This window comes from Geospiza fortis, unplaced genomic scaffold (genome assembly GCF_000277835.1).
Source record: "Geospiza fortis unplaced genomic scaffold, GeoFor_1.0 scaffold583, whole genome shotgun sequence".
NCBI classification, from domain to species: domain Eukaryota; kingdom Metazoa; phylum Chordata; class Aves; order Passeriformes; family Thraupidae; genus Geospiza; species Geospiza fortis.
Genome location: NW_005054588.1, coordinates 441,796 through 455,890, shown reverse-complemented (window position 1 = coordinate 455,890; position 14,095 = coordinate 441,796). Strand labels below are relative to the sequence as shown.

The window sequence follows — 14,095 nt, the reverse complement described above, 5'->3', positions numbered from 1 at the left end:
GATTCACTGGTTTGCCGAAGTTCAGATTCTCATAGAGTGGTTATGGAAAATGTGATTGCTCGATCAGGTGTAACAGAAGTGTTTCTACAATTTAACATTTTCTATGAGTTTCAGGTAGATTATCAGTCTGGCACCACAAATAAAATTTTATATTTAAAATTTGATATATTGAAAAGAAAACCACATCACTGATTTAGATACTGTTTATTTACCAATGTTTCACAAAGTTAATCATCAGCAAAATACAAATCAATAAAGAATGTACTTGCTTTAGAGAACTCTGTCTTTCAGCTCCTATCCTATAAAGACTGGGGTAAGTCTGACTTCACCATATTTTAATTATCTGTAGCTTACTTTTGAAATGTTTTTTTGTTTGTTTGTTTGTTTTAATTTAGAAGCTGCTGAAGGTGGTCTAAGGTAGCTTAGATCCCTTTAGAAATTTAATATGGGCCTTAGTCTGAAATATACATGCTTGCTTTTCACAGTCTCCTCCTACTGGAGTAGGATTTGGAACTAAAATTTACAAAAATCAAGTTAGAGTCCTTATGAAGCTTTTTATCTTTTTATGAGACATTAGTGCCTATTTTCAGTGGTTAGGAGGAACTTCTAGGGGACTGTTGGGTTTCTAGGCTTGTTGTCCTTTCTGGCATAGGTGGGCATTTCCCAGGGAGCCCAGGTAGCCCTGGGCATCTTGCTTGGGAGCGAGGAACTCCTCAGAGGAACCCAGTGATGTTTGTGGGGTGTCCTGGGACCCTGCCACATCTCTGTGGGATGTCCTGGGACTCTGCCACATCCCCACAACCCCGGTGCCAAAAATCCCCCACGACACTTGGGTGGGCTCCACTCAGGGGTCAGTTGGCCTCAGGGGTGAAACCTGGAAAGTTCCCATGTGGCTGAAACAGCGTGGCATGTTTGAGATTCCAGTGTCTTGGGGGGAAAATGTTACAGGCCAATTTCTTTATATACTCTATACTCCTTTAATATATGTGCATATGTGTATATAGGAGCTAACTGGTTGATTTTGGTACTGTTACACCAGTTTTCCAATAGACAAACTTGGAACTTGTTTTTCTTTTTAACTTATTATCATTCCAGCTGTCTCAGTATTAGCTGCTTTCCCCTGATCGGCTTAATCAAGACCAGCCAACATAGCTGACTCCTTGAATCAGAGCCAACTTTTACACTTAAAACTTTATCAGTCTTATTAAAATATCTACATTTATCATCTGTCCTGCAGGAACTTGTGAAGGCTTGTGAGCTTACAGATAGTCATTATTTGTTTCTTTTAATCAGTGCTTTCCTTCCCCTTAACACATCTTTACCTACCATACTACTTACCCTATTTTCTCCTCTGTAATCATTTGTGGTCTGATTCTACAAAGATTTATCCAATAAATAATGTTATTCATTCAAATGCTGACAGAATGGTAGTGTTCACTAAGAAAATCCTCAGAAATATAATAGCAGGAGCCTAGTGGATCACACCAAAGGTCCATTTATTCTGGAACAGTGATCAAAAATGCATATCTCAGAAAGGATTGGCTCAATTGTGGTGAAGGTGTTTTTCTGACAAACTGTCCCAGCCTCCAGCTGCCTGGGAACTTTACTTTTCCACAGAGATTTCAAAAGATCTTCAGTGACTTATCTGTAACTTTTCCATCTGTCCGAGAAAGTCCTGGAGCCTTTTAGAAAGCAGGTGTCACAAATCAGGTGCATCAGTCCTTAATTAGTTGCAGTAGTTATTTTGAGCACTCTTTAATGAGTGTTCAAAGATGAGAAAGGATGTCACTGTGCAGATATCTCACTACTGAGTATGTCTGAAAAACATTGGAACATGAAATTCTTATGCCAATAATAGTTAAACATAGCAATATTTTTCGAACAGGAAGACCTGGAGAAGGAAACCATGGACAGACCAGTCACTGCTGGCCAGCTTAAAGAAAAATCCCTGTTCCAGGACAGCGATGGCAGTGCAGCTCCTGCCAAGACTCTGTGCCATAACTGTTCAAAGCTAAAGGTATGGAAGAGCCCCCACCACGTCTTTTCTCTGGAACACTGAATTTTCATTTGCAGTCCTATCAAAATTCAGTTAGTTATGTATGACCATCTTTGGTGCTATATGTGGTGGGGAAAATGCTCTGGGCTGCATCCATAGGGGGATGGAAGGGATTTGGGCAACAGGGGAGGGAGGGGATTCTGCCCTGCTCTGCTGAAATTCCACCTGCAGAGCTGCATCCAGCTCTGGGGTCCCAGCACAGAGAGGATGTGGAGCTGCTGGAGCCGGCCCAGAGGAGGGACACAGAGGGAAAGGCTGGAGAATTGGGACTGGAGAGGACAAAGCTCAGGGCTCACCTCCTTGTGGCCTTCCAGTATCTGAAGGAGCCAACAAGAAAGATGAAGAGAGAATATTGACAACGGGGAATGGCTTCAAACTGACAGAGAGTGGGTTTAGATGGGATATTAGGGAGAAATTCTTCATTGTGAGGGTGGTGATGCCCTGGCACAGGCTGCCCACAGAATTTGTGGATGCCCCATCCCTGGAAGAGTCCAAGGCCAGGCTGGATGGGGCTCTGAGCTACCTGGTCTGGTAGAAGGTGTCTCTGCCCATGGCAGGGGGTGATCTTTAAGATGATCTAAAGGTCTAAAGATGATCTAAAGATGATCTTAAAGATGATCTAAAGATGTTCTTTAAGGTCCCTTCCAATCCAAACCATTCTTATTCTATAGTTGTGATTCCAAGCTCACAGAAGTCAATAAATGTGTTCAGAAGTTGAAAAATTAGGTCCTATTTTGCTAACAATTCATTTAGAGGTGTGCTATAGTCACAGTGGTAGTTGCAGATATATCTTTTTGTTAATGTGTTTTAGAACAGAAGAAGGAGAAGTAAAAAGATATAAGTACCAGATATGAGAATGTGATATAAGTACCAGAAATAAGCAACAAGTTTTTCCTAAGGAAGAAGTTTTTCCTATGGAAAACTTCAAGTTTTTTCTAAGGAAGGAAACAGCTGAACCAATATGTACTAGAAAGTTAGAAGATGCATACCATCAATGTCAATTTTCCTTTTCTTTGAAGTAGCAGAGGTTTTGGAGGCCACCCTAAAAAAAGAAAGTAAAATCTGTTTTAATGATAACAATAGGCAGATTATTCTCACAGAGAATTAGAAAGCAAAGCATGTGATTTTTGTGCTTCTTGACTGGGTTGCTGAGGCATCCAGCCGTAAAGCAAAAACTGTTACTTTGCAAACTCAATTATTTTCTCTCTTCAGATATTTCTAGGAGCTTTGGCATTTTCCTTTTTTGCCAAAGGATTGTCTGGAAGCTACATGAAGAGCATGTCCAGTCAAATTGAAAGGAGATTTGAAATCTCATCATCAATTGTTGGCATTATTGATGGCAGCTTTGAGATAGGTATATGTGCTTCAAAAGTGGATCAGTGCTTCTTAGTACTCTTTCACTCCCAAAAAACCCATTTTTTGTGCTTGCTCTTTCTCCTGTTGATGCAGGTAACTTGATGGTGATGGTGTTGGTGAGCTACCTTGGACCAAGAGTTCATAGGCCAAAAATAATTGCTGTTGGGTGTCTCATCATGTCTGTGGGAGCTTTTTTGTCAGTGATGCCTCAGTTCCTAATGGGACGGTAAATACGGAGACTTTTCATGTTGTGCACTAATGAAACTTGGTCATACAAAGTGGTTTTTAAAGCATACTGAGTTAAAAGCCTGGCAGTAGTAGTTTCTTCCAGCTATTCCAACAGGAAAATGGGTGGATTTTAAAATATTGGCTTTCTGGTTTCCTCTCTGAAAGCTTACCTCTTGCTACAGGTAAGCAGGAGAGAAACATCAGATTTCTACAGAACTTATGCATAAGTAAGGATAAAGTGGGTTGAATTTTTCACCTGGGATGGATATAAATATAAATATAAATATAAATATAAATATAATTTTTAAACTGTGTTTCCTTTTTTATATTTAAGTGAATTGTAATTAGATTTTAGTGGAAAAGGTTTCTTTCTCCACGGTGGCTATTCATGATAACCCCTTTAAAATGCTGAAGGTTTTAATCTGAACTTGGGAAGAATTAAATGTCTAAATACCCCGTTCCCATTTAAGCTATAACACATAGTTGTCAGATGCAGGTCCTACCTTCCCAATCCTTTGGCATGCTTGCATCTCTCACAAAGGTAAGAAAGAAGTGCCATTATGGAAAAACACAGATGTGGATGAACTCTGCCTCTGTCCTGCTGTCTAAAGAATGATCTCTGGGAGCAGATTTGTTGCTCTTTATCTCAGGAAAATATTAGGGTTAGAATAATCGGAACATTTGAAAATGGTATGGAGATATCCATTTTTTTAAGCAAAGCACTGGGAATGGGCTCCCCTTCACTTTGTGTGTATGAGACAGGAATGAACACATGTGAACAGGGCTCAGACACACTTCCTGCAGAGCAAAGTCCTTCATGTGTCAGTTGTATTTCACACAGTTGTTTTCCAGTTACAATTATGAAAGGATAACTGTTAGTGTGGACAACTCCTCCACGAGTGTGTCAGCTTGCTCCCCAGGGTCTGAGGGCCCTCCAGCCACAGATGCTCCAGAAACACTCAGCACAGTCATAAACGCTGGTAAGGTAAAGCTCTGATGATGGATTCTCCTTTGCTTGTCCCTGTTGTGAACCCTTTTTTACTGGAAAGCAGTAAAACCCCTGCTAGAAAACATAATGTATATAAACCCACCCTATAATGATTGTTAATCCCCATATTTTATCTTATTTTACTGCTGCTGTAAAGCATTGTCAGAATTATGTTCACAGAAACATAAATATTTATGGCCTGCAGGATGTGAGAAAACAACAAATTCCTATCTGTGGCTTTTTGTGCTGGTGGGGAATCTCCTACGTGGAATTGGGGAAGCACCAATTATGCCTCTGGGAGTTTCATATATTGATGATTTTTCTAAAGAAGAAAACTCAGCATTTTACATAGGTAATGTACAAATGAACCATTTTTATGCTAGACATTATGTTCTTTAACCTTTTTATAGTCAAGCAAATACTCAACAAAAGTTTATCTGGGTAACTTTGAGCTGTGCAGAGGCAAAAAACCCCAAGCAGTGCAAAAGAGGTCTCTCATTTATTTTCTAGGGATAACTCCAGGATGGCCTTTTTGCTTTCCCAGAGAAGCTTCTGTGATGAAGAGAAGCATAATCAAATACTCATTTCCCCAAAGTGCAAAGTCATATCTGTCTTATCTGGCATATCAACTTCAGTACCACATCTTCAGAGAACCAGATTCTTCCTAATCACTATTTCACAGATAAGGGAGTGATCCTTAACGTGAGGATCTCTAATGAAGTCACAATTAACTACAGCAATGTGAATGTGTTTCAGGAGCTCTTACCTGGCTTATTGAATTCCACATTTCACTTCCAGTTGAAAGCTTTTTAAAGTCACTCTTTGCTGAAGGAAAAACAGCACCTTGCCCGTGTGTTGTAACAAATCCTTTCTAATTGGGGTTTTGATCATGTTTTGACGGCACATAACCTATTGCCCAAGACAGAGAGACTTACACCCAACCTAATTAATTTGTTGGCAAACTGATTTCTTAGCATGGGATGTTTGTGTGGGCTGAAGTCAAGTTGGTGAAACTGAGCTGGTCAGAAAGACATTAAGACACAGTTTCAGGAAGAGCTCAGCATGTGATGCTACAGGGTAAGGCCATAGCCAATGTCTTCATTTGGGAATGAGGAAATCTGCAGGGTGAAGAAAATTGTGTCAAAAGCAAGCATTCCACTCAGCAGTTATCCAGAATATTTGTAATGACCTCTGAGCTTCTGATTGAAGGTATTTGTAAAAGTTTAGCTGAATTTTGTCCTTGTCAGAATTTAATGTGGGAGAGATTGAGACAGGTTGGGGACTACTGGGCAAGTGGGATCAAAAAGATAAAGTAAGCATGGATTCAACCAAAATGGACATTCATTTACACCAGAGAAATAAAGTATTTAGTTTACAGCTTATAAAACATTTCATTTTTACATTTAGAATAGCAGTTTTCAGTCACTTATTCCATTTTGGTGGGCTGAACCACTTTGTTAAAAAAGTGAAAGTTGAAACAGTCTTTTCTATGGAACAGGAATTCCTTTTCTTGGCTAACTTTAATTCTTTTCTATATCTTGTTTTTTGTCATCTGGCTGAATCAATTTATACTCAGTGTTTTTGTAAAACACAAACAAGAACAACAACAACAAAAAAGTCCTATAATAAAAAAGTCAGTCAAGCCTTGCTGATGAATTTTGAGCATTAATCTCATTGTTTTACCTTGAACAAGAAGTCTCAGCTTTGTCTCTCCTTTTTTCTTTGCCCTTTAATGTTTTGTTGAGTAAGTACATAAGTTATTTTGAGGCAGAGACAGCATTTTCTTAATAGAATGAACTAAAATAATTTTGGTAGACAGCAATAATACTAGAGTTGCCATGGGAAGGAACAGAAAATTTAGCATATTTGTTAAGATGTAACAGTTTATTACAGAAGTTCTGGGTGATAAACTGAGCAATCAGTACATTCAGAAGAGAGTTTGCAAAACCAACTCTCTCAGGAGGAAAATCTCTGCAGTAGAACACAAAAGGATTTACAGAGCACAGTGCTGGATGTAGGCAAGAACTTACAGGCATTTGGTAAAGAATTCCTTCTTTTCCAATGGAATGAATCCTTCTGCAACTTCAAGGTGTCAGTTCTGCACTGGAATTCAGGAATCCAAATGACTGAGTTGTAGTTTGGTCCTGTTACCTGCTCACAACTAAATTTCAACAGAACAACACAGAGTGGCAAGGGAGTGTGAGAACCTATGCTTGAATTATTTAGAAGATATTTTATTTTAATTTTTGTTGATTACTAGTAGTGGTAACCAAAATCAAATTGTGCTTTATTTACACATCAGGTCAGCAAAATGCAGTGTGAGTTTCTGGCAGCCTTCATTTCCTCCTAGGGGCATCCCAGCTTCTGATCTCCCTCCCCAGCTGTGGTCAGGGCAGCTCACTCCTCAGGACATTCTGCAATGCCCTGCTCCTTCCTCTCTCATTTCCTTGCCCTCAGAGAGGAAGGCTTGCCTTGTCCAAGCAGTCTTTTTGCTGTCTCCCTTCTCCTGCAGGCCTGGTGAGATCCTCAGGCATGTTTGGGCCAACGCTGGGCTTCCTGCTGGGCTCCTTCTGTGCCAGCCTCTGGGTTGACGTCGGCATTGTGGACATTGGTGAGGGACCATGGTCACCACCATGGAGTGGCACATGAAGCCAGAAGATGTCTGGTTGTAGGAATCTCCACACCTTCCCAGCTCACTGCCCCAAAAACAGGAGTTCTCTAGAGAGTTTTTCCTGCTCAAAAATTGGGGGTTTAAAATCAGGCATTGTAGCATGGTTGGAATAGCCCTTGAGAAACCCCCACTGTTGTTTTTTTTAAAGCTTGCACACACACTTGTTACACCCTTGCTGTGCAGCTGAGAACAAATGATTGGTTGAATAAAAGGCCATCCCCCTGTTGAGGGAACAGTGAAAGGCTCATGGACACTTTCAACACCTAGCAAAAAGTACATTCTCTTAAAAAGCGTGCAGCAAAGATTAATCTCAAAATTCTTGTTGTTCAAATCACTTAGAAGTCTCTAATCCCAGGGAAAAATTGAGGAAATTTGGGGAAAAAACTGTACCGTTTGGGGATGGAGAAGGAGGGCACTCTGGAATATTGAGAAAGAGAAGGGGTTTTTTTTGTGGTACAGGTCCTTTGTGCTCACTCCCCTAGAGAGTATTGGAGGATTGTGGCAGGGAAATGCCACCATGGGCCTGAATGGACACATCTATTTTTGACTGCATGGGCTGATTCCCTTCCAGGGATGGATCATTCACAACTTATCCAGAGCAGCTGTGGTTGCCCCATCCCTGGAAGTGTCCAAGGCCAGATGGGATGGGGCTCTGAGCAACCTGGGATAGTGGAAGGTGTCCCTGCCCAAAGCAGGGAGGTTGGAGTGAGATGATCATAAAGGTTCCTTCCAACATAAACTATTTTATGATTCTATGATTTGAATCAAACTGCATTTAAATTCTTAATATGGGACATAGATAACCTCTGTTCTCTTTTTTTTTATTATATATATGAGGATATACAGTAATGTATAATAATCTATAATAGCTGCTCTGCATAATATTTACCCTATTTTCATGTCTTTCTGTATTTTATAGATGGCATCAGCATAAATCCTAAGGACAGCCGTTGGGTTGGTGCCTGGTGGCTTGGATTGCTTATCTGTGGAGCTGTCAACTTCATTGCTTCATTGCCTTTTTGGTTTTTGCCCTATTCATTACCAAAAGAAGGAGAGAATGAAAACTTGAAGATTAGTCACTTGTCTGTTCAAGGAGATCCCTGTAAAATAGAACCCCCAGCTCAGCCACAATTAAAGTTCTCAGATGCAGTAAAAGGTGAAATGTTATTGCCCAAATATTTGCATATGAATTCTGTCTCATAGATTCATTGTGAGCTGAGCATGGACTCACAAAACTTTCAGCAAATGCAGGTTTCTGCAGTGCAAACTATCGACAAAAATGTCTTTAATTTGTGCCATTATAATTACATGTTAAAGGTGAGTTTCAGTCCTCTCCTGATGTCAGACAGCTGGGAAAAACCTGTGCTGTTTCTCTGAGCACCAGAGATGCTCAGTTGGTGGTTGTGAGGTGATGTATGACAGCTACAATCCCATGGTTATGAGGAGAGAGTGGGGAAAACATCCCGTCCCTCATTAGTGACCAATCCATAGTGGGCAAGCTAGGATTGGCAAGTGTTTGGCAAGGAACTGAGGCAAATGTTTGGGAAGGAAACATGGAGCTCATTATGACTACCTTGGATGTTGGAGACTCCCTGGATTTGTAGCTCCTGTGTTTGAGCTCAGGGAAGCCGAATTCATCTCATACAGGAACCACCAGATCCAACCATCCATTGCTTTTATTTTTATATTTTTATTATTAGATCCAAGGTTTTGTTTGTATATATGTGCACACCTACAGCAGATGTGTTTTAGGCAGCTGTGCCAAGAGCCAGACTACAGTCTAAACGCACATGTTTATACTCACTTTATTTTAATGGATTTTAATATTCTAACCAAGGGTCCCAGAAATGATTCCAGCCTTTTCTGGGGGCCAGGTGCTTCTGTTTTCTAAACATCACTCTCTTGTGGGGTCCTTGTGTGGTTGGTGAAGGCTCCTGCTTTGGGAACCACATTTTACTCTTGGTGGAGGGTGTTGATGCTCTGTGCAGGCATTGAGGAGCTGTGCTGTGAGTGAGGAGCCCTGTGGCACACACATAATAATATAATAAAATAATCCAGGATCCTGATTCCCAGCTCAGCACCCTCTGTGCTGCTCCTCCTTTCACATCAGGCATGTGTTGGCAATGACAACTCTCACCTGAGCAATCAGGTGCTGTGATAAGCACAGAATTACAACCTGCAACGCAGCCAGCAATTAAATCCAAGTTAATTTCACTATCTAAAGGATGTCAAAACAACTCCTCTGTGTGTTTAGCAGGGTGTTCAGTATTTCCTCTCCATTGCAGATTTCTTGCCAGCACTCAGGAAGCTGTTTGGAAATCCAATTTTTGCGGTGTTCATCTTCCTCACTATCCTGCAGTACAACTCCCTTGTTGGGATAATAACCTATGAGACGAAGTTTATGGAGCAGCAATTTAATGTGTCAGTGGCAAAAGCCATCTTCCTAATTGGTAGGTACCTGATTTATTTTCAAATTCCAGTGTCAAAAAGGAAGCTTTTATTTATTATCTTGCCTTCTGTTTTAGAAGGAGCTTATGTGAACTTTTTTTGGTTAAAAAGAAAGCATGTAGTGGTTTCCTAATTTTCTTGCTGTATTTTGAAAATGGATGTTAATTTTAGTGTTAATTTTCCTAGGGCTCCTAATTCACTGAGCTAGAGGATTATTAAAACTGGGTGGAAGGTTTTTTCATAGTGAGATTTAGGCTGTGTCTGTTTTCATGAGTAAAAACCACACATCAGACATCAGCTGCAACTTAGTAAAAACTAATAGAAAAGAAATTTTAAAATGTTTAATGAAATGTGTGATTTTTTTTTCTTTTCAAAGTAACATATTTCCTTTTGATTACAAATTCAAATTTTATAAGCAATAAGAGGCCAAAATATAAAAGTTTGAGTCACTTCATTAATTTCAAAGCTGTTTTCTATTTGCCAGTTCCTTCAGAAATAAGTACTTAACAGTGTTGTACAAAAAAAGAATGTTGAAATTATATTAATCTTACAGTGATTGATATGGTCTCATAATCTGAAAGGAAAACCAGGCTAAGTGACATCATTGCAGAACTGATATTGAATTACTTTAATCTGAAGACACAATGTCTTAGTCAGCTACAAATGTGGGGAGAACTTTCTTTTTCCTATCTTTTTCTGAATGCTGAGAAAATTTTACAGAAATGACCAAGAAAACCAATCAACAATAAAACCAGAGAAAGGCAAACCCCTGCCAGTAACACCTTGTCAAACCTCTCTGTTTAGCAAGTGAGGGCTGGTGTTTGTGAAATACTGAACAGATTAAATCTAAATGCAAATAATCTCATTATTCAGTCTCAGGTCAAAATGGAATCCAGTGCAGAACCAGATGCATCTTCCTTTTATGTTCCATTTTGGAGACATTTTTGTAGCTTTCATAAAGTTTTATGTTTTATTTTATATGAAGTGTGTATGAGCTAAGACATTTACTCCATTTTCTACCAGGAACCTGTACAGGTTTTGTTATATCTACATACAAACAAACACATAGTAAAAATGAATTTTGAGCTTTCTGAAATCATAATATGATTTGCAAAAGAAAATAGGGATGTGAAATTACTCAAAGGTAATATAAATACTAGAACTTCAAAAAATCAGCCCAAAAATAGGTATCTGATGTCTATTTCTTCTAGAAATAGAGTGAAATATACCTATTTATTTTAGAAATGTATTCTAAAAGAGTCAATGCAAATGAGAGCAGTTAACATTTTTTTTACTGTCTCTTTGCAGGTGTGATACTTCTACCTGTCACAATCCTGGGCATGTTTCTAGGAGGCTTCCTGATCAAGAAATTCAAGCTTCACATAACAGAAATGGCCAAGTTTGCCTGCATCACCTTCCTGGTGGCGTATTTGGTGAACCTCCTGTACTTCACGTGCAGCTGTGAGGTGCTGCAGGTGGCCGGGCTGACAGCGCCCTACTCTGGGTTTGTACCCCTCACCTCGGGCTGCCAGGGTCACTTGGCACAGCTGCTGCTTTGGGGGGATGCACAGAAAAAAAATCCAAGGTTTTGAGACAGAATTGGCAGTCTGAAGCCATGCCTAAAGCTGGGGATGGGGAAAATATACCAATTTTATTTTCCGAATTTGTTTAAACAGGACACTTCTTTTTTTCTAAATTCTCTGTTCCTGACAATATACCTACATATTCTGGCAAATTTCTAAAAAAAGATGAATTTATTACAGGCAAATTAAATTTCTTTCTTCTCTTTCAAAGCTTTAATTTAAGGTAGGAAATGTAGGACTCTTGTACGATTGACTCATATGATTAAGTAGAAGTTGTTAATTGTTTACACTATATATATTTTTATTGATTTTATAAACTATTAAGTACATTTTGAAATTTTTTCTTTTTTTGTTTATTCTTTACATTATACATATTTTTATATATTTTATAAACTAATAAGTATATACTTTTTGATTGGTGTTTTTTGTTTTTGTTTTTTTTTGTTTTGTTTTGTTTCCATTTCCTAGCGTTGTGATTGGTTACAGTTCAGGTGTGTTATATTTTTTTGTTATTTAGGTCAAATTAAATTTCTTTCTTCAATTTCAAAGCTTCAGTTTAAGGTGTTGTGGGAAATGTAGGACTCTTGTAGAATTGACTAATATGATTAAGTAGAAGTTGTTTATTGTTTACATTATATGAAAATAAATAAATATACTATAGAAATATAATCTATATATTTTTATAGATTTTATAAGCTGGTTGAGTGCAACATCTGATGCCACAGAGTGAATTAAAAATAAGCATCAACAGCAAGAGAGAATATATAAAGAGCATTTACATTTTCTCCAGGAGAACTGAGTCTGGAGGATTTGGCACATGCCAGGGTTGTTTCTGGTTAAGTGACCCATTTAGTGTTTTACCTATTTAACAATTTATATTTTGAAGACAAGCAACAGCCTAATGAGGGCTAAACCCCTCAGTTCTCTTCCCTTCCAAGAGACTTTGGGGAAATGTAGCCCACATGATGTGTGCTCTTGGCTGAGGGAAGGGAGAAGGAGGAAGAAAAGGCAAATTTTGAACATTTTTACCTGACATTTTACCTCACAGCCAGGATGATTTGTGGGCTCCTAACACTTTCTGGATACTGAGCACTGCTAACATGTGCTCAGAGTGTCCTGATACAGTGACCTGGGTCCAGTGGAAAAATGTCAATTGCTGTTTTGGTTTTATGTACTTTTATTTACTTTTGCACCCTACCTCTATCACCTGGATATGGTAGGATATCCTGCTGCTGAGGAAATCATGGTTTTTCCTTGGACCATGTAGAATCTCTATTCTAGGTATGATTTTCTCAGGGTGAGCTTTCAAATGCAAAATTAATGCCACATATTCCCACCCAGCCTTTTCATTTCCGTGCCTTTTCAGTGGCAATCCATAGAAATGTTATTGCTTGATGAAAAATCCCAAGAGAACTTTGCTTTAGCTGAAATCTCCTTAGTGTCCATACGACAACGTCACAGTGCAGATATCTGTTTATTTTGATTACTTCACTTTCTCCATGTTTCTCCTGCCTACTCCCTAATATATATATATATATATATTTTAACTATAAAGTTCCACTAAATAATTCCTTAATTTCCTCCTGTTGTCCTCCAGAACGAAGCACCTTTCCTCCAGCAAGCACATCTACGTGGCCAGCTGCAATGCTGAGTGCAGCTGCAAGCTGGACCAGTGGGACCCTGTGTGTGGGGATAATGGCATCACATACATGACAGCCTGCTTTGCTGGGTGCAAATCCTCATCTGGGACAGGAAAAAATATGGTAAATATCCAGGGGATAGATAACTCTGAAATAGGACAAGGAGCAAGGGTTCTAAGTTAAAAGAGGGCAGCTTTAGATTAGGTGTGGGGAAGATATTTTTATCAGCAGCAAAGCCATTTCCGGGACTTCAAATAATCCCGCCTGAGCAAGACTGTTGAAAACTCTACGTTTGCAGAAGAGTGTGCAAATGCTTATATCTTCTGGCAGAAGCAGAATTGTCAATTCTGACAATACTGAAAAAGATAAGCAGCATTACCAGGCTTGTATTTAAACATCCCATCAATATTTTCTGGCTTCACTTCAGGAAAATTTGCCTCCAAACCCATGTCTCTTGGTAATTTCAAAGCCCATTATCAATCCAAATGCTGTTTAAGCACATAATGACCTATATGCATGATTCATATTTGGTCCACATCTCTATTTTTTCTCTTTCTTGTTGTTGTTACACATCTTCTTCATGGGATACCTGAGCAGAATGGCTGGATAGCAGTTCACATCTGATTTTTTTAGCTTTGACCCACTTTAAACACACACAGAGCACCTTGTGTTCTAGCAGAGGCATGGCTGAAACTAGAGCTCCAGCTGCTTTGTGTCTCTGGAGCAGCTCAGAGAGGTTGGAGCATATCAGTGACCTGGCCATCAGTCTGCAGAGATGGTTACAGAGGATTTTTCACCGTCAACAACAGCCTGGCTGCTGTGGAGAGTGAAAAATCTAGCTGATGAAATGGTTGTTTATTGATGCTGAATTCTGAATACATAAATTCTTCTTCTCATCTTCTCCTTTCAGGTGTTTCACAACTGCAGCTGTGTGGAAGGACAAGGGCTCGGGCTTGGCAATTCCTCTGCAGTTTTGGGACAGTGCCAAAGAGAAAGCTGTGCCAAAGCCTTTCCCTATTTTTTAGCATTACAGACTGCATGTGCATTTATTTTAGCCTTAGGAGGCACTCCTACATACATGATTATGTTTAGGTGAAATACTTTACCTTACCTTGACCATAAAGC

General features: G+C 39.3%; 1 protein-coding gene across 1 annotated transcript in view; it reads left to right on the top strand.

Annotated features, from left to right (window-relative positions):
* Nucleotides 1-1,906: 1,906 nt before the first annotated feature.
* The window catches only part of LOC102041025 (solute carrier organic anion transporter family member 1C1), a 16,369-nt gene continuing 4,180 nt past the window's right edge, over nt 1,907-14,095 (top strand). The window contains exons 1-11 of the mRNA XM_005429948.1: nt 1,907-2,017; nt 3,269-3,410; nt 3,506-3,638; nt 4,493-4,620; nt 4,834-4,980; nt 7,141-7,239; nt 8,219-8,455; nt 9,585-9,749; nt 11,056-11,251; nt 12,928-13,093; nt 13,881-14,062. Of these exons, the coding sequence (XP_005430005.1) occupies nt 1,907-2,017; nt 3,269-3,410; nt 3,506-3,638; nt 4,493-4,620; nt 4,834-4,980; nt 7,141-7,239; nt 8,219-8,455; nt 9,585-9,749; nt 11,056-11,251; nt 12,928-13,093; nt 13,881-14,062 (1,706 nt within the window). The remainder of the gene's footprint in view (nt 2,018-3,268; nt 3,411-3,505; nt 3,639-4,492; nt 4,621-4,833; nt 4,981-7,140; nt 7,240-8,218; nt 8,456-9,584; nt 9,750-11,055; nt 11,252-12,927; nt 13,094-13,880; nt 14,063-14,095) is intronic.